At 32.3% G+C, this 24,599-nt stretch overlaps 1 protein-coding gene across 1 annotated transcript in view; it reads left to right on the plus strand.

Annotated features, from left to right (window-relative positions):
• The first annotated feature begins 561 nt into the window (after window positions 1–561).
• LOC145334652 (ets DNA-binding protein pokkuri-like) overlaps window positions 562–24,599 on the plus strand; it is a 39,365-nt gene continuing 15,327 nt past the window's right edge. The window contains exons 1-3 of the mRNA XM_080180195.1: window positions 562–604; window positions 1,584–1,641; window positions 2,202–2,275. Of these exons, the coding sequence (XP_080036321.1) occupies window positions 572–604; window positions 1,584–1,641; window positions 2,202–2,275 (165 nt within the window). The 5' untranslated portion in view covers window positions 562–571. The remainder of the gene's footprint in view (window positions 605–1,583; window positions 1,642–2,201; window positions 2,276–24,599) is intronic.

Below are 24,599 nucleotides of genomic sequence, written 5' to 3' on the forward strand. Positions count from 1 at the left end.
TAATATATCTTCCTGTTTAACAAAGTACCTTGCTCATACTGCCAAATATTACAGACTTTTACAAACTAATTGACAAATACATAATGTCATTATCTATATTTTCATCTGTGTAACAATATACTGTTTTTTTTATCCTTGTTAAAGTGGAAGTTTTCTATAATTAAGGTCGGCCCGTCCGTTACGGTTATCTCTATCCTATCGATTTTAAACTTAACATTGTGATTCCTGTAATAGTTAGGATTCATCTGATTTTTGGAATACTTATTTCTATAGCCACAAGCGAGGGCATCTCCATAATCAAGTCTTAAAATGTAAGTGTATCCTTAAACAGTATCCTGTATTTTAACCGTTTTGCAACACATATATTTACAATTTTATTTAGACTTAATCATGTGTTTTTTGTTCATACTGTTTAAACACTCTTTATACAAGTGTTAATCTTCGTTTTTCCCACAGTTTCAGAGCTTTGCTTTTATGGAGGTTGCCATCCTTGTTTATAAATATTGTACAACCATTTTTAATTAAGCTAATTTCTAATTAAAATTAATGCAAACATTTTAGACGACTGAATATGGGTTTATGCCGAACCTACTCTGGAGGCCCTGTAAGCATTGAATGTCGTAACTTTGTCGTAACAATGTCGTAACAACAACGGTTGTAGAATATTCGTGGATATTATGATTGGAAAAATTGTCTTTAATTTAGGTTGCTAACATTTTACCTGTTTATTGTTCAGTTTAGGGGATGGGGTAAAGGGTAAATCGTTATTTTAGCCCGCTGTGAGTCTCACTTTATTAGATAACATGAAAATCTGGTGTAAGATCCAAGTTATGGTATAACTATTTTCTTCACAATGTCGCAAAATTGTCGAAATCAAGTAAACTTTTCATCATATGCTGTGTTAAGGGGGTAAGGGAATAGCCTAAAACCACCACGGGAGGAGTATAAAGACTTCCTTGAATTGCATGACACAATCGGGCCATACATTTATGAGATCTTTAGCTTCTATCAAATCAAAATACACATCCTATTTTTTTAATGTTTAAATCTAATTCGACTAAAAAATCTATTTACATATAATAAAAAATATGTACGTACAATAAAATCTTTTAAAAATTGTGTATTTTTAATTCAATATTAACTAAACTTTGTAATGTATTTCGTATTAAATACTCTGCTATAGAGTTTTTCAAATATCGGTGCTTTCCCTGAAAGTGTCCAGCAAGCGCAGAAATTCCCTTTTTTATCTTTCAAATGAATTGTAAATAGGCGCGGTTTGGGGGGAGGACTGATCTGAAGTATAACACAAACATACGACGTAACCCCCTCCCCTGCTAGGTACTTTAAGGTAAAACGCCATGACTATTGACAGAACTATTACCTATTTTTTTGGAGGATACTTGATGGCAAACTAGATTTTCTTCAGATTTCATATCCCTGTGTCGCTTTTAAAAAATTACGTCATACAATACAAATGACCAATGATAGGCCAGTGTACATTTTGATTGACTAATTGTAAAATGTATACTGGCCTATCATTGGTCATTTGTATTGTATTTTTTATTCAATTATTTTAATTGTAGGCCCATGGAAGTTATCCGTCCTCTTCGTGCGGAAGCCGGGGTTCATCACCGGCCGCAGGTCAGCGTGTGCACAAATATTAAAGTAAAAGAATAGAGGGGGCACGAGCTATATTTAACTCTACCCACGGAGTGGGGACCCTGTGCAGACTTTCAATTGGATCTTTGAATATTTGCCAATAGCATCGAAAATATTAGCACAGCCGAGTCGATACAAAAGAGCAGAAAGCAATTTGCAAGCGTGCGAAAAAAGATTTCACCCCTTTGGGTTATACATACATCTATACTTACACAATTATTGCAAAAAACATTCCTGGCAATCATAGACCTTTACGTGATCTTCAAAAACACATAATTACAGCAAAAATAAAACATTATCGAGTTCTTTTCATTAATGATAAATTTGGCCACTCTATGTTAGTTTAAGGACATTTCTTTAATAAAGAAAACTCCACTGGAGGGGGTTGTATAGTTTTCGGAAGCATTTTTTTTTTGGTACGGGGGGGGGACTCGTTGTATGTAACCCCTTAATTACAACACGGGGGCGAATTCACACGCTTCTGAAAATATTAGATTTTTAAAAATTGTATAAATTCCTGTGCACGCTCCTATCTTGAATAGGCGCCAGTCACACTTCTGGCGGTCATCTTGGCCTTGAGAGGCGGGCACTCAGCAGGACATCATCAGCTGATCAGGTAAGAATAGTCAAACATGTTTAAATTTTCTGCAGTTTTCCTTATAGTGCCTGATCTAGCACAGAAACCCTCTCCCTAATTTTAAAATAAATAAAAAAAAAGGGGAAAGGTAAAGTTTTTTTTGTTAGTTTATTTCTTTAGGTCAGGTGAGGTGAGGTTATTATGGCAACACAGATAAAGGCCCTGATCCCTCCTACTTTTTTCAATTGATGTTTATGGGGGGGGGGGGGAGGGTATTATTGCTTGTTAGGCACTTTGAGAATGTACCAAATTTTCTGTTGTTATCATATAATAACACAAGATTAGAGTTATAAAGATGTAATACAAATAGTGTTTAAAATTAATGGCTATCGTGGTAATAGACAAAATAGCTTGTCTGTCGATGTTATGTCACCAAAGGGAACTCTGAAAAATCCCATAAGATCGAGAAAAATTACTTACTTGAAGGTTATCTACGTATAGGTATAACAATTTGGAGTCAGATTAAAAGATCGTTTTAAGGACTATGAAACAACCTAAAAAACAGCTGAATGCTACTCAAATATTAGTCAGTAGAGACTCTGTTATTGCTCTGCTACTTATGGATGTTACACAGTGGTCCTCAAGGCAAAAGAAGTTTGACAAAACCTACCATAAAAACGGACTATATGGCCATCAAATATACACATTGGAGGGCCAGGAACTGATTTTCTTAAAATCATAGCTGTTCCTTCTTGGGGTTTATTCCATTTTAAAGTTAACAGACCAAATTCCCTAAAAAATCAAGGTTGTTTGTCACGATTTTGTTGCTTTGGATTCAAACCTTTATAACTTTGGCTGTATGAAAGACTCATGAAAGCTAAACCTACCATTGGAAAGCCTATTGAATGACAATTTCAGACATAGCTTTAAATTTTTTGTAGCTTTCTTACTTTTTGCTATACAAGGAAAATTGTAACCAAAGGGAGAAAATTTATTGATAAATCTATTCTCAGAAAGGCTTTCACTAGGGTATTTTGATATAAATTTTTCAGGATTTTTCTTATGTTCAGTGATTCTTTTGATGACAAATGCAAAAAATACACTTTCATACATTTAATTTGTTATATTTGCATTTTTTCTACCTTGTGCCAAAAATTTTTTATAAAATTATAAGTTGGTGTATATTTTTTTGTCCAAAATTGTACATAAATATCAGGAATAAATATTAAGAACCATCAATTGCTACATTTTACATGTGTAGGAGCCTCAAAAATGCTAAACCTACCGTTGTAAAGCTTGTTGAACACTCTATCCAAATAAATCTAGGACTTTTAAAAAAAAATTTACTTAAAAGGCTTGCACAGGATTTATGTTAGGTGTAATAAATTTCACCAAAAATGTTTTCTTTCCTACAAAATTTGGAGTAGAAGGGAGGTTACAAAGCAGTAATAGTTATCACATGTCCTGTTTCAACACCAATCTATGGAGGGGGTGTGCCCCCCCCCCAAAAAAAAAAATGGTGCAGGGGGCTTAGGTGCCCCCCTTTTCCCCCCTAAAAAGGGAGGGGGGTAACATTTTGATAGTTGAAAATAATGCAAAATTTAAAAATTTAAAAAAATATTTTTTTCAAAACTCAACAAGATATAACATACCCCCCCCCCCCCTGGCCCCCCTCCCCTACCCCATATCTATGGGGAATAATTCACAGTTGGGGGAGAGGGGGGGGTGTAAAAAGGGCATGAAGAGTCATCATCATTGCCTTTTAGTTCTCGGCAGAACGTAGCTGGTATGTTATCAGGTCCAGTGGCCTTGTTATTTTTCAAGTTTTTAATGGACTCTTTGATTTCCAATAGATTTGGCGCTTGACAGTCAATGTCAAGTGCATCTGAGGGTGGAATCTCAGTTTCTTCCTCTGGAACTGGAAGATTTAGCAGTTCAGTGAAGTGCTCTGCCCATCTATTTGGAATATCTTCATCAGTTTTAAGGAGTGAACCATCCTTGTCCCTGATGTGTGATCCTGATTTATGTACTTTACCTGCAATGCTCTTAGTAATCTCATAGACATCTTTCATTCTATTTTGATTAGCAGCTTTTTCTGCTTGCATAGCAAGGTTTTCCAAGTGTTCTTTTTTGTCAATTCTGACACTTCTTTGGATTTCCCTGCTAAGCATCTTATACAGGTCTTTATCTTCTGAAAAGTTTCTAGAAAGTGTCTTTTTTCTTACATCTCTTCTTTGATCCATGAGATCAATGGAACTTTTAGTGATCCACGGCTTTTGGTTAGCCTTTTTGAAACCTAATTATTCTTGGCTAGTATCATTATAAACTTTTTTGATACTTTGCCCAATATCTTCAACTCCATCTTCCTCTTGAAGAGTCAACAACTCAAATCTGTTCTTTTGAGTGAGCTTAAACTCTTGTAGCTTTTCAGAGTTTTGAAGGGTTTTTAAATTATATTTCTTCCTGGGGTTAGGGTTTGAGTCCTGCTTTTTAAATCTAAGCCAAACTTTAGAAGGTAGAAGATAATAGTCTGAATGGTCCTCTTTCAACCCTGACATCAAGGAGAGAACCTTTTATACATCTAGATATACAGATGTGGTTTATCTGTTTGAAGGTTCTTTGATCTGGTGATCTCCAGGTGGCAGTATGAATCTTCTTGTGTTTAAAGATGGTTCCACCAATGACAAGTTTGTTTTCAGTACAAAAACTTACAAGTCTATCACCATTGTCATTTTCCTTGCCATTACTTAAGCCTAGGCCATATTTGCCCATGACTTCTTCTAAATTCTCATTATTACTCCCCTCTTGAGCATTGAAATCTCCTAGGAGCATGGTCAGGTCCTTTTCTTTATGACCATTCTTAAATACAGAGTCAAGCTGGTCATAAAATTCGTTTTTGACCTCTGTATCTGCTTGTTCTGTAAGAGCATATGCTACTATAATTCTCAGATTGATGTTTATATCTGAGGATTTGAAGTAAGCCTCCATGATTCTTGGACCATGGGGTTGGCAACTGATCATGGCCTGCTCTGCTTGCTTGGTCAGCATAAGAGCCACCCCTTGCTTATAGGGCGAATATAGGTTCGATATGATATGAGCTTATATCAAAGGTGCAATTCCATAGATTATAAATAACTTAAAAATATTGACATATTTAATTGTATAAGTCTGTTTATAGCTTAAAACCCATCAATCTCGAAGAAAATATTTTGTAATTAGTGTGGTTCCCTAAGAACTCAAACACCCTAGCATCACACAAGGCTTCGTGGCAAGGTTGAATTAAAAAGCTTTCGTTAAATGATAGTCGTAATAACGTGGAAACCAATCAATCAGGGGTAAATATACCCTCCTTCTACCTTTATAAAGTAAATTATTTAAAAGTTAAAAAAAACATCAAATAATGTAAAAAGTAAAAAAAAATAATCGATAAAATTTTCTTGGAGGAATAATGATTTCAAATCCCTGTTTTTTTGTGGCCGTGTGTGTGTGTGTTGAAAATGCATACACAAGGGTTGTTTATATCATCATGAATTAATCAAAGATCTCTGTACAGAAAATAAACTTTAAGACGTATTATTTACCCTGTCAATACTCCTGATGCCCTTCTATGCAAATTATTTTTATGCTTTTTAAAAAATTAAATAAACTAGTATACAATCTAAAATAATAAACATTTAAATTATCTTTTAAGGTGCGTGCCAATGTAATAGTCAATCAAACTTAAGCAAAATAGTCAAAAAAAAGTCTTGTAAAGGGCTAAAATAAACGATTTTGTCGGCAATCTCATTTATTATATGTTCAATTGAAACAGAAAATTGCAAAATCTACATAAGGATTTTTTTGAATTTTTAAATTTGGCATAGATATTCTAAAAGTATGTAATGGCACCTTTGATATAAGCTCATATCATATCAAACCTATATTCGCCCTTTATGTCCTAGATTCTCATTCATATGGCCTGAGTAAAGTATTTTCAAGCCAGAATGATGTTTAAACTCTCCATTATTTGTCCACCTTGATTCGGTGATAGCCAGGATATCAACCCTGGCTTTAAGCATTTCTCAGCAAATGTTTTCTTTCTGGCCTGACTGAAGCATTGTCCAAACATTCCAGGTGCAAATTTTTGCTGGTCTGCGGGAATTCAGAATCATCTGCCTGACTAGTCCTTTAGCAGTTTCCCAGTCAAACATCATATTGTTGTTTCCAACCTCTACTTTGTTCCCGAGCCCAAAGTTAAATTGGTCTTTACTTTGTGCAGATTGAACGTGAGCAGGTTTTTTTCTATGGAAGGATTGTTAGCCCCACCCAAACCCCCTGAACTGGGGGAAGTTACCAGAATTTAGAAGGGGAAGAGTTAAAAAAGATGAAAAAAATTCCCAGAGATGTCTAAGGAGGTGGGGGAAGGGGTTGAAATCACCCCCCCCCCCTATTTTTTAAAAAAAGATATATATCAGATAATACCCCCCCACCCCATAAAAGTGTTACCCCTGGGGTAAATATATTTTAGGAAAATAAAATAAATTTCAGCACTTTTCATGCACTTTTTACACCCCCCCCTCTCCCCCAACTGTGAATTATTCCCCATAGATATGGGATAGGGGAGGGGGGCCAGGGGGGGGGGTATGTTATATCTTGTTGAGTTTTGAAAAAAATATTTTTTTAAATTTTTAAATTTTGCATTATTTTCAACTATCAAAATGTTACCCCCCTCCCTTTTTAGGGGGGGAAAGGGGGGCACCTAAGCCCTGCACCATTTTTTTTTTTTGGGGGGGGGGGGGCACACCCCCTCCATAGATTGGTGTTGAAACAGGACATGTGATAACTATTACTGCTTTGTAACCTCCCTTCTACTCCAAATTTTGTAGGAAAGAAAACATTTTTGGTGAAATTTATTACACCTAACATAAATCCTGTGCAAGCCTTTTAAGTAAATTTTTTTTTAAAAGTCCTAGATTTATTTGGATAGAGTGTTCAACAAGCTTTACAACGGTAGGTTTAGCATTTTTGAGGCTCCTACACATGTAAAATGTAGCAATTGATGGTTCTTAATATTTATTCCTGATATTTATGTACAATTTTGGACAAAAATATATACACCAACTTATAATTTTTATAAAAAATTTTTGGCACAAGGTAGAAAAAATGCAAATATAACAAATTAAATGTATGAAAGTGTATTTTTTGCATTTGTCATCAAAAGAATCACTGAACATAAGAAAAGTCCTGAAAAATTTATATCAAAATACCCTAGTGAAAGCCTTTCTGAGAATAGATTTATCAATAAATTTTCTCCCTTTGGTTACAATTTTCCTTGTAGAGCAAAAAGTAAGAAAGCTACAAAAAATTTAAAGCTATGTCTGAAATTGTCATTCAATAGGCTTTCCAATGGTAGGTTTAACTATCATGAGTCTTTCATACAGCCAAAGTTATAAAGGTTTGAATCCAAAGCAACAAAATCGTGACAAACAACCTTGATTTTTTAGGGAATTTGGTCTGTTAACTTTAAAATGGAATAAACCCCAAGAAGGAACAGCTATGATTTTAAGAAAATCAGTTCCTGGCCCTCCAATATGTATATTTGATGGCCATATAGTCCGTTTTTATGGTAGGTTTTGTCAAACTTCTTTTGCCTTGAGGACCACTGTGGTTATAATCCTTGTTCTAACAAATTTTTACTAGATGTTTATCATAGAATTCATTATTAAATATGGTTCTGTAACACTTTTATTACATATCATAAAAATGTGTGGGTTGGATGAAATTAAAATAATAAAAGCAAACCTATTCTATATTAACTGTCGGTCCGTACGTTCGTCCATAACGGATAGCTCTGATATTTGATCAAGGTATGTTTGAATTGTCCTATCATTATCAAACCGTACAATAGAATTCCTGTAAAGGTTTACATGATTTCCAGTATTGCTTTGAAACCGATTAATGTCCGGGGGATTACAACCAGTTCTCATCCATACTGAAAAGTCATGTATTGCATCGTATTACAGACAGTTTTCCACGGCTATGAAAATTAAAATCATAAAAATAAAACAAGTTTTGTGCCTTAGGCCCCTTTTCATTTTAACATCCACTGAAAGCTATAATAGTTAATAAATAAGGAGTGGGGACAAAACACCTAATTTAAAAATACCTAATTTAAAAAGCCTAATTTAAAAATGCCTAATTTTAAAAATGCCTGATGTCACAAAACACCTAATTTTAAAAACACCTAACTTTATAAATGCCTGACTAAAAATGCCTAGCTTTAAAAATATGGCATTTAGATATTTTAGAAATAGGTATTTTTAAATTATACATTTTTAAAATTAGGTATTTTAAATTAGGCATTTTTAGTTAGGCATTTTTAAGTTAGGTATTTATAAATTAGGTGTTTTTAAATTAGGTGTTTTTATAGTAGGCGTTTTTAATATTAGCTATTTTTAAAATTAGGCATTTTTAATTATTATTATTATTTAAAAGCGCTGGTACTCTATAACTTTTTGATTATTAAGTTTTTTTTATGAATGTTGTCATCCTTGTCTAGAATACAAATATTTTATATTTTACAAAATGCAAATGTTAAATAATTTTAGAAACCTATCTATTTGATCTATTTTATTTCTGTATCTTTTCTATTTTGGTTTAAAAATTGTAAAAAAAATATATTCTGCGTTGAAATGTATCTTTTTCCATGTGCGATTTCATTTTTCAACCTCCCCCCCCCCCCTTAAATAGTTATTAACCTGGACTTATCAGAAGCTTTACTGTTATATAAGGAGAACCATATCTGTGGTTAGCTGGTTTATAAACTAGAGACAGACATCCTGTTACTTTTTTATAAAAAAAAGTTACTAATATAGTAGATGCTTCTTTATCCAGATAATCGTCCTACAGATTTTCAGATGCAAATTTTATTCCATAGAGCTACCTTACACTATATCTAACAAGGATGACAACATCCATAAAAGCGAAGCTCTGAAACGATATGACAGACGAATATTAACTTTTGTTGAGTGTCAGAACTGAATATACAAAATATGAAAATATAAGGTTTGACAAAATTATACGTAAATTTGTTGCAAAACTTCTTAAATACAGAATTCTGTTTGAGGACATACTGACATTTTCAATACTTGATTATAGAGATGCTTCGCTCATAATATTGTACCTTATAGTAATAGGAATCAGTAATCAAAAAATCAGATCAATCGGATGATTTTATCACATAAAAAATTGTTATTAAAAAAGTAAAAAAATCAACATGTTTAAAATGGACGTACGGACAATCTCGTAATGATTATAGAGTTGCTACGCTTTCTAAATCGTACCTAACTACTACAGGAATCACCATGCAAAGTTTGAAATCGATAGGACAATTCTAACATGCCTAAATTAACGAATAAAAGCTAACTATCTCGGACGGACGTACGGACGGACGGACCGACCCTAATTATAGAAAAGCTTCGCTTTTAAAAACAACTCAAAGAACAAATAAAATTTAAATTCTAATTAAACTGTCTAATATACATCTAGTCCCATCGCCAAGGGTCGTTTAAAGTTAATATACCCAAAAAAATCATAAGTTAGATTTGAACTTGAATGAAATTTTCATCCCTACTCTAATACATCCAACCTTTTACTTAAACCAATTTAAATTATTATATGTGCTAAAATATCCTCCCTTCCTTAATTTTTGTAGAATGGTATATAGCCCATAACACTCACACACACACACACATCCACCTCACTCATATAAACACACACACACACATAACCCTCTCTCACACACACAAAATTTATGTGTGTACTCATAAACACATGTGTTTGGTGTATATTAACCAATGTGTTGCATATGGGTGAGTGTGTGTTTGTGAATAGTTCCGCTATTTCGCGCAAGCCCAGTCTCAACTTGTTGGCTAAGATAACTGTACAAAGAATCTATTCTAATCTAATTCTTCTAAGGAATATGACGTACTTTAATTTTTTGAATTTTTTAGATTGAGGTTGAAGGTTAGGTTAGGCTAAGTAAGGAGTTGGAGGGTTAAGTGCTCTGTAGGGATAGAGCCCTGCAAGGTAAGAGCTACCCAAAAGATAATTTGGGTCATGTGAAGGAAACGAAGTTGCGGGTTTCGTAATATTTTCACAGTAGCTTTTCTCCTATTTCTAGCCCCTGCGTGGGGCTCTAACCCTACGGGGCCAATTGCCTAACCTTGCGAAGCAATCAACTAACCTAACTTAACCTAAAATAACCTTTTAAAAGCTGCTGTGAAAATACGAAGAAACCCGCTTTTAAAGGTTTCTGTGAAACACCCACGGAGATGAAAAAAATATATAGGTACTTCCTTTATAAAGTAGTAAGGTTTTTTTTCTGTAGCTTAAGATTTTGACTACTTCATAAGTCCCGGGTCGGTTTAGGCTATTCTATTTAATTTTAGATTAAGGTCTTGGCATAGTTTCAGGCTATTTTTCTGCCCTTCTACTTACTCAAGATTTATAAAGTTTAAAGTCAACGAATAAAAGAACGTGTACCACTGTAATTTACAGTACAATGTCCCTACCCTCCCATAATGTAAAACATGAAATGAACATAAGTTGAGATTGGGCTAACTCAAAGATCAGTGTGTGTGTGTGTGTGAATGTGTGTATTAAACCCCTTATCTTTTTTTTCAAACCATTATTTCCCCCCTTTTTTTCTTCTTCCCTGTTTCAGACACACACACACACACACACTCACACGCACACACATACACACACACACACACATACACAAACCATTGTAACAGCATGTATGTAAGTATTTAATAACACACAGTAATGGGTCAATGGATGGGAAATAATTCTTACTACTTGCTAAAAAGATACAATATTATTTGATATATCAATTTAACATAATATTCATTTGGCTTTTCTCATTATGAGAATAACATTAAATTATTTAAACAGTATACAATTTTATTTACAGTAGTGTTTAATTGATATTTTGCTTATTGGGTTTTTTAAAAAGGCATGTTAATATAAAACATCTTTCATTTATCCTGTACTCGACATAAAATTTTAAAATTAGTGTAATTTTTAAGTTTTTCCTTGAACAGCAGCAAACTTAATGAATAAGGCAAAATCTGTTGTTTCATATATATAATATAGATATTTTTTAAAAATCAAAAAATATTTTTTTACCTTAAAAATGTCAACAAAACATAAAAAATAAAAATAACATATTTGGAGCTAGGGAAAGCTGCAAACCTGTTGAGCCCTTACCCTTATGGAGTACTTACCTAGCGGGGCTCTTTTAACCTTTGCTTGACCGAACCTAACCTGCAAAAAGCTCAAAGAAAATCTTTTTTGGAAAAGCTTCAAAAAAAAGTTTTTAAAAGTTCGTTGTCGTCTAAAAACATTTTTTTTTTCACTGACAGAAAGGCATAAAGATAATCATTACATAAATATGGAATGAGTATTTAAGGCAAGCATATGTTACAAGAAGAAAAATAAATCTCCATAGCCCCATCTCTTTATCCCTGTCATATATATATATATATATATATATATATATATGTTGGTAGTGTATATGGTGTATACTCAAATTCCGTTCCGCTAGCTCAAACCAAACATTTAGGGTTACTGGGGGGTGTTCCAACATTACAGCTGGATAAAAATTCGCGTTTTTAGTTGTAGTACCCAAATTTCTCTTGTACGTTGACTTTAAAACTTTGGTAACTCTCACTTTTGTCAAATCTTAACTAGATAAAACAAAATAGCAATGCCACTAAAGAAAATGTAATTTTGTTTTTTATCATAAGCCTTAGTTGACACAACCAAGCTTGAAATCAACATAAAAAATTTTGGTTTACAAAAAAAATAGAGAAACTATTTCTTTGTTTTGTAGGGGGATATTGATATTTAAAATTTTAATATGGAGCTAAAAAATATTATTTACCAAATAATTATCTAAGAAATTTGGTGGATTTTTGTGAACACCATTTAGGGTTACTGTATTAAGGGTGGAGCCACTGCCTGTGCCGTGTCGTCACAGGCTGCCCAGTGCAGGTGCCGAGACTTCAGGAAGTGGGGAGATACATCCCCTCCCCTCCCCCTACCCCACCCTTCCTTACCATACTCATTTTTAAAGCAAAACTTTTATACAATAATTTTGTGTCTGTCTGTAATGGATAAGCTAAGGTGCAAATTATGCCTGGTAAAGTCGTTCTATCAATTTCAAACCTTGCAAAAGGATTCCTGCAATGATATGAAATAATCTTTAAACAAAAACAAGATAGAAACACAGCATTTGTTAAACATTTGTGATTACTATTACGAATAGGTACAATATTATAAGCGTTGCATCTGTCTAATGACGACTTGCAATGTAAGTACGTCCATAAACAGCATATTATGCAATTTTAAGACAGTATTAATATTTTTTCTTTAAAAGTTTTTAGCTCTGCCAATCTTTCAGTGTGTTAACAGCCGATTATCTTTATCTTATTTGTTTGGCTTCACTTTAGTGTAAGTAGTCCTCCTTGTTGTGGTGGGTGGGAGGGGGGGTTGGAAGGGAAGGGTTAATGTCTCCTATTATAATGGTTAATTGTCCCGATGGTTTGGGTTCCCACGTTTTCAGGAACTATTTACTGCCACCTCAAAAAAAATATGAAAAATCATCAGTTATTTTTTCTGGTGAACAGGGAAAATTATTTGAAAATATTTTAATGTAAAAAATTTGGTATCTGTCTTTTAAGATCTAAGAAACAGAATTAACGACTACAGGAAAGCTTCACATGGGTCCTCTTTTAACTTTAAGCTTCTGAGATTGGTCAACTACTTTTTTTATTTCATTATTAGTTGGTTTCGCTTAAAGCCTCGATGACTCGATGACTTTGATTGTTTTATTTATAGCATAAACTTTCTTTGGCGTTAAAATACTTCCATAAAAAAAATTAGAGCCCGCGGTCTTACTGAACATATATACAGACAGAAAGAAACACCGACATCCTGTTACTATAGAATATAGAATGATGTATATTTCTGACTTTGAGTAAACATTGCAAGCTTGTACTTCACCTTAGATCATTTTGGGACAGGAATTTAGAATCAAAAAAATATTATATTTCTTTTTTAAATAAATAGATATTCAGAATATATACAGGGATCTAAAGGGATAAGACAATGGCCGATAAATTAATGTATATCCCCAATGATGAAACACAAAATTTTTCTTTTGTAGATTTTAATTAATGGTTGAAACGTTTTAACGCTTAACTTAATGAATCAACCAATCAAAAAGTCCCCAAAGTTGTTAAGCCAACAAATAAGTAAATGTTATTGTGAAACTTTGGGGACTAGTGTCATAAACATCCAATTGTCCTCTCTTTGGAATATATAGTTAAATTAATAAATATATTAAGAAAAATGTAAAAGACTGTTTTAGTTAAATATAACAATTAACAAGGATGACAACATCCATAAAAGCGAAGCTCTGAAACGGTAGGACAAACGGACATTAACACTTGTATAATGTCAGAACTGAATAATCAGAGTATAAATGTATAAATGTAAGAGTCGAATCAAAAAGTAGAATTGTTGAAAAACTACTAAAATACAGGATGCTGTAGAAGAACAGCTTATGCTTCGCTTAAACATTGTACTTTGTTGTCCTAGAAATCAGTATTCCAAAAATCAGATCAATCAAAAAATTTATCACATAAAAATTAGCTATTAAAAAAGTTAAAAATCACATGTTTAAAATGGACGTATGGACATTATGATAGCGATTTTTGTGTTGCTACGCCTTTTAAATCGCACTTAACTACTTCAGGAATCACCATGCAAAGTTTGAAATTGATAGGACAATTCTAACATGCTTAAATGATCAAAAAGAGCTAACCGATACATACGGACGAATGGACCGATCATAATTATAGAAAAGCTTCGTTTTTAATAATGTAGAATAGTAAAAAATTACGATTAATAAGTAATTTGTTTAAAAACACTTAGATTTGTTTTTCCTTTGGAGAATATCTGGCCAGGTTTTTTTTTTGCAACTTAGATCATTCTGATAAACATCTGGGAGGGAAGGGTACATTGAAGTGTAATATTTTTTACAGGTACCCGAAGTTTTATGAATATGAAAGTTAAAATAGGGGTATTATAGTTCAATTGCAATATTCTGAAGATGATTAAAGTCCCTCAACAGATTATGACGTCATACGATAAAATAACCAATGAGAGACCAGCATAAATTTTACCATTGGTCAATTACAGTGTATACTGGCCTCTCATTGGCTATTCTATCGTATGATGTCATAATCTATTGAGGGACCTTAATCATCTTCCAATATTCTGTTTTTTTTAAACATGTTGTTTCATCCCAAAAAAAAAGTTTGGGGATGTCTGAATAGTTTTAGATTAGGTTAAGTAAGGTTTAGATTATCTCTGTATGGCTTTTACCCTGCAGGTTTAGAGCTACTCCTATAGACAATATTACTGTGATAAATTGGGGAAGAATTAATTTAATTCTCATAGACCCATCCCTTTATTCTCTAATATTACAGCAAGCAAGTAAATCATATTTTTAAATAAACTCATGCCCCCAAAAATAACTTCCTAGTACAGAATAATATTACAAGCGCAAGCGCCCCTAGTGTCAGTAAAAATAACATAAAACAATCCAAAGATTTTAATCTAAAAATAATTTAGCCTAAAATTATACCTAGACCTATGTGAAGCGAGATCTTAAAGGACAGACAAAAAAAACATTCTACTTTTTGTAAAGGGATTATTTGTTTTATATTTTCAAATTTAATTTAACTAAAAGTATGATTTTTACATTCTAAAAATATCATAGTGGAATTTTTTGACTTTTAATTAAATTAAACTTTTTCATAATAAATGAATTTTCCATCTTTTTTTATGAATAATGCTAAAGGTTAATTTCTTTGTTTAAATGTATAAATAGAATTAAAAACAAAGATGATAACATCAATAGAAGCGAAGCTTAACTAATTTAGACTGAAGCTTTCAATTCTATTTAACAGATTGTGGCAAACCCCCATAATAGTTAAAAACCTTCCATGGACCTATCAGAAGCTTCACTGTAAAGGAGAACCATATCGGTTCAGCAATTAGTGAGATCCTTCGGTGTTGATTACTACTTCTTTCCATATTTCATGTTTTCATAAGTATTTTTTTCATTTGATTTTAAAATTTCAGTATTTGCTTAGTTTTTTGCTATTCTTCGTAGATTCTAATGGCGCAGCCTCCAGAATTTTATAAGGCATTATTTAATGTTTTCATAAGTTATCTTTTTTTAGATTTAATGAAGTAGAAGCATTTGTTTAAAAGGTTTTGTAATGAAAACAATGAAAATTTTGTAATTTTAAAATTGAAAGGCAAACTTACGTCAAAGCGCCAAATGTTTTTAATTTTTAATGCTACATTACTAAAATGTACAAGAACATGCTTAATATATCACATTTTTTCTTAAAAGTGAATAATTAAAATATTATTACATCAAAGTTTTTCTTCAGAAGAATATCCCCCCCAGATTTAAAAGAGAAAATATGTAAAATATATGGTATACCTATTATAAAACACATATTTTCAACCATCATATTAAGAAGGAATTTTAGCATTTCCGCTTAAAAAGACAGGTTCTAAAAATGGTTTTAAATACTCTGTATGACTTTAAAGTCTCAGCACTATCTAGCCTGATTTTTTACTGTTAAATAAGATCTTTTGAGTGTCCTTAAAAACCTCATAAAAAATCTTTAGTAAGAATTAAACAAAGCCTTAACAAAGAATACATTTATTAAGAATGTACATTCTAAAAATGAAGCTGCTACATATTTAGGGACAGTTACGTTGATATTGATTTAGGCAAAATAAAGTTATACTATAAATTTTAAATTTTGTAAGTTGATTCTTATAACAATAAGGTAAAATTTATAAAAAACACAGTAATAGTGTCTGACTGATTATGACGTAACAAAAAAAAATTAGCCAATGAGAGGCCACTATAAATTTTACCATTGGTCAATAACGGCCTCTCATTGGCTAATTTTTTTTGTTACGTCATAATCAGTCAGACACTATTACTGTGTTCATTTATAAATCGTTGAAATTAAGAATTATGAAAGGACCCGAGGACCTCACTACTTATTTGGATGTAAAATACACACTAAAGTTTCTTTTTACACATGCGATTAATTGCCATAAACAAATGTTCATGATTTAATATTATGATTAAATAACTAAATCGATGGCTTTCATTGTAAGTGGACGTATTCCTGACGGACAGACATACATACAAAACGTATAATATCTAGTAGCTACGCTTCATAAACCGAGAGATACTTGAGGCTGTTGAAATTTAGTTTTTTGAAATGTTTAAAATTTTATTCTTTCAATAAAGATAAAAAAGTTTAGTCAATTTTAATCTTTTTTTTTTCATTTATTGATGTCTATCCGTTTGGATAAACTGAATTTTGAAGTATTCAATTGAGTACACTCTTTTTAAATTACTCCATGAATGGTATGACTTAAAAAGACAATATTTTTAGGTGTATATAAATGTGCGCTAGCTTGGTGACTAATGCAACTCAAGTATTAAAAAGCCAGAGAAATAAGGACTGCTAATTATTTTTTCTTCGCCATACTGGAAAGTCGTGTATAGTATCGTATTATAAACAATATTCCACGACTTTTAAAATAAAATCAGAAAACTAATACCAGTTTTGTTAGGCCGGGCATTCGGACCCTCGTAGCCGAATCATATTATTTTTCATTTTAATCTACTCGGAAAGCTGTCTTTGATAGATGCAATAGATAACTAATCTGACATTTTTATACAAAAAGTTGAAAATCCGATAAAAAAATGTCCAAGAAACATACATACGCCTAACAGACATACATACGAATTAGAGACAATGTTTTAGATGTCCTAGGTATAACTAATTCAAAAGAAAGAATTTTAAGCATAAGATTAACATATCTTTTAAGTTCTAAACCTGCAAAATAGACACCTATACCTTTTTATCTAATAATACAGGTAGGTTTATCTTAGGTTTACCTATCAAATAATTGAAATCAATTTTGTTTACTTTTGACTTTTTCTTATTTCATGAAGAAAATTAGCAAGAAAAAGAGGGAAAGAGGGTTGATGATAGATTAAACAAAAAAAGAAAGAGAGAGAGAGAGAGAGAGAGAGGGGGGGAGAAGAATGCAAAAGGTAAAAGCCTAAAATTACTGCCTTGTCAGGGATTCCCGGATAGGTTAAAGGAAGATTAATTAATCAGCTTGAAATCATTTCCCAATATATTTACAAGCCACAATAGATTACTTTTAAATTAAGAAGGGGGGAAGGGGATTAACCTATCCCTCTATCCATGATGGTAGCCCGGAAATAGTTTAGGTAAAATCACAGTTAACCCCCCCCCCCTCTCCCCCCAACCTTCTCCAATCTACCCATAACCACTATGGATAGCCAGGGACCTAAAGGGACAAGGCAATGGCTGATACATTGATGTACATTCCAAATAATTAAATCAAATAGAAGATTAGAAACATCCATAAAAGCGGTTGATAACATTCCAAATAATGATAAACAAAATTACTCCTTCTGTAGATTACAATTAGTGGTTAAAACGTTTGGCCCAACTTAATGAACCAACCGACTAAAATTCAAGGCAACGAATAAGAATTTTTTTATTAAACCTTGGGGACTAGTGTAATAGACAGCCCAATGTCCCCTCCCTCCCTGCCAGCCTGCCCAGATAAAATTGGAGACTTTTTGTTGACATATAATTTTAATATTTATGTCGATTGATTGTGAATTGAATATATTAATATTTGAACCACTAATTATTATCTACAGATTCCTGTCTATAATGATAATTTACTTTGATATATATATTATATGTTATATATTATTTATTTTGCCCAAACAAAGAAAATTCCTTTTCTCCCCAATTTTATATCCTGTTTATTTATAAAGTTTACCTTGTAAAACAAGGATGACAACATCCATATTCCTTAAAAGCAAAGGTCTAAAATCAGAAGGAAGGACATAGGAACAATATCTCGTTAAGACCAGAACATTTGTAAGTCTAGACAAAATTGTACATTAATTTGTTGCAAAATTAGGAGTAAATACAGGATACAAAGATGCCTCGTGGATTCTATCTTCACCTATAAATCATACCATATCGTTAAAAGAATGAAAGTTTCACAATAAAACAGACAGACAAACACCCAACTACTTCAGTGTTTATAAAATTAAAGTACTTTAACCTTTTTGGTCCCTTTCTATTTTGTAATTACGCTACTTTCGCGTTTTGTCCCCCTTCTTTGTTGATACAACAAGAATGACAACATAAATAAAAGCGAAGCTCTATAATCGGACTGCAGGACAGACTAATATTAAATATCTATAATACAAATTAGAATGATGTCTGTCCGTCCGTCAGTCTGTCCATCTGTCCCTTAAGATTCGATAACCACTGAACCGATCGGATTCTACTCTTCAAGGAATATACCTAATGGTCCTGTGGTGGTTTTAGGCTATTTTCTTAAGGGGTGGGACACCCGCAGGCCCCCCCCAAAACAACAACAAAAATCCCCCTAAATTTTTTTTGGAGTGACAAACCACCACATTGATTGCTCGAACTTTGTCTGGATATCCTAACTTTACATTGCAATATCAATTATTCTTAATATTATTGTCCTGCATCTAACATAGCAGCAGTAAGTATTGCTTTGAATGTCATTAGCTTGGGCGGAGATTTAAAGCAGGGATCTAAAGGGATAGGACAATGGACGAAAAATTTATGTACACCCCTAAGATGACAAACAAAATTGCTCCATTTGTTGGTCAAAATTATTAGTTTATTCTAACGAATCAAGATTTGATAAAAGTCTCCTAAGTTTTTGAGCCAACGAATTTGACATGATGTTTATAAAACTTTCCTGGATTCAAACCCAGCACCTCCCCGACGGTACGGTTATGCCACAGTAACGGAAATTTTTAATAAGAGTAAATTGTAGAGAATCCCCGCTGCAAGCAAGTGGAAGAATGTAATCAAAGCTTGGAATGTTAAAATGCTGCTTGCAATTACCTAAAATTACGAGGGAGGATGTTTGGTTGACCCCTACCCCGCCCTTTATACTGGACAGGGGGGGGGGGGGGGTCTAATGACACCATCCCTCTTCTTATAACCCCCCCTTCCGCTCCTTTTTTTCACCCTTAAGGGGGAGTAAATACAATATGACATATAACCATCTAAAAAAGATCTTGAAATGTTTTTGAATATGAAATTTTTATAGCAAAGTCCCCCTCTAAAAGATTTATTTAAAACGCCAAACGGTTTAAAAATTTCATGCCTTAGGGCATACTGACATTTTAAATGTGATTATTGAGATGCTTTGCTTAATATGTTATGTCCGATCTTCCTAGGGATCTTCAATAAAACAATCAAGATAATATAAAAATTTTATTATGTAAAAAATCCACATGTTTACAATGGATATACAGAATTTCTGGTAAAGACTATCATCACATCATGTAAAGTTTAAAATTTATAGGACAATTCTAACATGACTAAATAATAAATCTATCTTCTTTTATGGATAAAAAATGGTAAAAATATAGAAACACTTTTCACCCTACTAATCTAATTCCTTATTTTCTCCCCTTCTTCCTGAAAATTACAACAAAAATCTGGCATTTTTAACACAAAAAGAGACTTTGATTTTGTTTGGTATACAAAAATAATCAGGGATTGTGGGATAGGACAATGGCAAATAGATTTATCTTTAACATAATTCTCAAAGTATGACTTTGGATTTTATAATTGTAATAGGTGGGAAGAATGTGGCGTAGATTAATTAAAACGTTACCTATGAATTTAATCAATATCCTTATGTAAAACAAACTAAAGTTTATTTCTATAGATAAAAACACAACTTATTTTTAAAAGCGAAGCTACTTTATAATTATGGTCGGTCCGTACGTCCGTCCGTCACAGACGGATAACATTTTTTGTTAATTTAGGCATGTTAGAATTGCCCTATCGATTTCAAACTTTGCATGATGATTCCTATAGGAGCTGGGTACGAGTTAGAAAGCAAAGCAACTATTCATGGTAATGATACCACCTGTTTATCGGCCAATACACTTTACTTCTATTAACGTGTCTGACAGCATTAGTAACCATTTAAGAGCACCTAACTTCTAGCGTTCGGTTAAGAGGTGTAGGGGGTTGCTAACACCTCCCTAACACAGGATAATAGGAAGAATTGCTATTTATTTTTTCATCATTAAAGGTTTTACACCACCCACTGCTTGGAAATATTATAGCAAGGTTAATTTTTCTTCTATTATAGTGTCCCTGTATTCCCTGAAATAACATTTTTCTGATTTTCTACATGTTACAGCAAATAAGAATATTTTTAGCAGCTCCGCAAGGACATAAAGGGATAAGACAATAGCCAATAATTTGCCCATTCTGTACATTACAATAAACGTTTGGAAACTCAATTTAATGAACCTACAAATCAAAATTGAATAAAAGTCCCCAAAGTTTTTATGCTAACGAATAACAAACATTATTATAAAACTATGGGGAAATCATTTTACCCTTAAAAAAGAAGTTTAATGTAATACGAATACAATATCCTAGATTTAATATGAAATTAATTTCATTTATACAGTTTACATGGAGATAAGACAATGTAAGATAATTATGAGTACCTTTATTAATAATGTACGATAAATTGACACAAACCCCCAATAATGATGAACAAAATAATCCCTTCTTAAAACCTTTTATTAAAATATTTGGACACTACTAGTCTGAAACCAACCAATCACAAATTAATAAGAGTACCCAAAGTTATGTTTTAACGATAAAAAAACGTAGTTATAAAACTTTGGGTACCCTTATGATCTCTAGTCCAATGTCTCCACACTCCCTTACAGTATATTAAAAGCGAGGCTTTTTATAATTAGGGTCGGACCGTCCGTCCGTAACGGGTAGCTTTTTTCGTTAATTTAGGCATGTTAGAATTGTCCTATTGATTTCAAACTTTGCATGGTGATTCCTGTAGTAATTATGTACGATTTAGAAAGCGTAGCAACTCTATAATCATTACCAGAATGTCCGTACGTCAATTTTAAACATGTGGATATTTTTACTTTTAACAACAAATTTTTATGTGATCTAATAATCTGATTGATCTGATTTTTGATAAACTGATTCCTTTGACAACAAAGTACAATATTATAAGCGAAGCAACTCTTTAATCAAGTCCTAAATATGTAAGTATGTCCATAAACATTATTCTGTAATAAGCAATTTTTCAACAATTTTTCTTTGTCGTTTGTCCTACCGTTTCAGTGCTTCGCTTTTATGGATGTTTTCATCCCTGTTTAAAATTACATTTTAATTTTAATGGTATTTTTACCTATTGTTTTGATAAAATACAAAAATTTGACATTTCTATGTATAATTTTATAAAATTAATTTTTATAATTTCATGAACCGGTTCTAACCCAGCGGATATTAATCGATTTCGAAGCCATACTGGAAAAGTTATTATCTCAGGTGCAATATCCTTGTCCGCGGACACAGGAAAAATAATAAAGGCTGGAGAGATTTTAGGAAGGGGGTGAAGTCATTTTCTAGGAGATGGGGGGAGGGTTTTGGGGTGGAATCAGGGATCTAAAGGGATAAGACATTTGATGATAAATTGAAGTACACCTCCATTATCGATAAAGATAATCAACACTATGTTAGATTGAAATTTTTTTTTATCTAGGTCTTCAAACCAACCAATGAAATATCGTGTTTTTAAAACTTTGGGTACTTTTTTGATTAAGAATCCAATGTCCCCTCCCTTTCTCCATGGATGGAACCCATTGGTTTAGGTCAAAACAGATTTCTAAGCCTGAGGACAGGAAGTTCTTGCAGGGTGATGGGCAATGGGGTGTACGATCCATACAGCTAGAAAATTCATAATTAATAAAGTTATCATTATTTCCCATTAAGATCCCCTAAACTACTTGATGTTAGAAAAAATAGCCTTGACTAAAAATGTTCTAGGGCAGGTTTAAGACAATTTTTCAAGAAATTCTACTTAAAATAAAAATAAAAATACATTTAATCTTAAACTACTTAATGTTAGAAAAAATAACCTTGACTAAAAATGTTCTAGGCCAGGTTTAAGGCTATTTTAGCTGTCATTTAGTACAAGAAATACAACAAAATACATTCCCATATAAACAATATTTATCTTGGACCGATAGGTCATCATTTATTCCCTCGGGTAAGAAATATTCATTCCTAAACAAAAAACTGGACAGGAATACCCCATTTAATCTCAAACTACTTGATGTTAAAATATACATAGTTTAAAAAAGTTCTAAAAAAGAGCTGGTTTAAGGCTATTTTACCAATAATTTAGCACAAGAAATACAACAACATACATTTAATCTTAAACAACTTGATGTTAAAAAAATATCCATGTTTAAAAAAGTTTCAGTACAGAATATACAAACAAAAAATAAATTTTATTTTACGGAGAACTTTGTTGTTTTGTGAATACACTATTGGGTAAGATTGGGGTAAAATCCAGGAGGAAATGGGGGGAGGGGGGGGGTTCTAAATGGTTTATACAGGTGAAATAAAGAAAGAAAGATGAGGAGGGGGGGGGGGGAAGTGGTTGTTAAAGATTTTAGGTGGAGGGTTTAATTACACTTTAAAATTTGGATAGCTTAGGATGGTTAGATGAGTTGGAATTAGGGATCAAGTCAAAAGAAATTGGACTAAAAATTTAGGCATGATAGACTTGTTCTATCAGTTTGAAAGTCTGGATTACTTAGAAATATATTTCATTTTTTACGCAAGATAGAGTTATCCTATGGATTTAAAACTTTGGGGAAGATTATTGCTTCTTACCAAAAAAGTTTTACCAATCAAAAATTCATTTTTAAAACAAAATGTATTTATTTTAATATCTTAGTTATTTTAACACCAAAATTTTTCCAAAATCTTCAGTTTTGGAATGATGATTCATAGAACAATTATGAACAATGTTATGAGATAATAAAGTCTTAAAAGTATGCCCTGTATTCAAGCAATTTTTCGACCTATTAATTTTAGATATTTGTTCAAATTGTCACTCTATAATTGTTTATGTATGCCTGCCTGACTGCGTAATTTGTTCAGCTTCGCTTTTATGTATGATGCCATCCTTGTTTTTCCTGTTGCTTTATCCCATGACTTGTCTTTAGAAGTAGTAATATATGTGTAAATGGAAGGTGGGGTGGGGGGGGGGGGATAAAGAATTAAAATTTAATTTCACCAAATATTTAAATTATATTTTGTTTTTGTATGATATTTGCTTTACTCTCTGCTTATATTATTTCCTCAATGCTGTAATTATTATGAAAACCTAAAAGAGATGTGTTTTTCAAAACAAAAAGACAATTAAAGAGCTTTATATTATCGATTTATGATGATTATTCCTGTAACAGTTAGGCATAATTTACTATAAGCATTTCTAGAAAGTACATGTTTTTCATAACAAAGAGACAATTAAAGAGCAATATATTATCGAACTTTGTACGATGATTCCTGTAACAGTTAGGCATAACCATTACTAGAAAGTATATTCTAAAGATATGTCTTTTTTTAAAAAAATACATAATTAATTAAAGAGCACTATCCTATCGATTTCAAACTTGTTATGATAATTCCTGTATCAGTTAGGCATCATTTGCTATAAGCATTATTAGAAAGTATATATTAAAGATATTTGTTTTTCAATATAAAGTGACAATTAAAGCATTATCCTATCGAACTTTGTATGATGATTCCTGTAACACTTAGACATAATTTAGAAAGCACATTTTAAACATGATGACTTTCTAAAATTATTACACCAATCTTTACATAATGTAAAATTGCCTACATCTCAGAATAAAATAGCCTAAAACATACCGGAAACTATGTGAAGCTTTCCTAATCAGTTCTGGAGTCATCTTAATTAAGCTTCTACCTAACAATAAAAAACTCATTTATTTATATATTAAAATCAGAATTTTTCTGATTCAGAACTACAATTTCTTAAATATCAACGTTTTCAAATGAGGATGATTTGTTGATAAGTAGTACATACGTCATCTTCAAATGATTAATAATATTTCTCAGAAACTGTGATAAAATCTTATTAAAAATGTATTAGTAATAAATAACAAGAATATTTCGGTATATTCCCTTTCGTGGCGATTCGTCGTATTTTTCACAGTAGCTTTTCCCTGCGGGGGGCTCAAACCCTGCGGGGCAAATTTCCAAACCCTGTGGGTCAATCACCTAACCCA

The sequence above is a fragment of the Acartia tonsa genome, chromosome 12 (genome assembly GCF_053477335.1).
Source record: "Acartia tonsa isolate MP-2025a chromosome 12, ASM5347733v1, whole genome shotgun sequence".
NCBI classification, from domain to species: Eukaryota; Metazoa; Arthropoda; class Copepoda; order Calanoida; family Acartiidae; genus Acartia; species Acartia tonsa.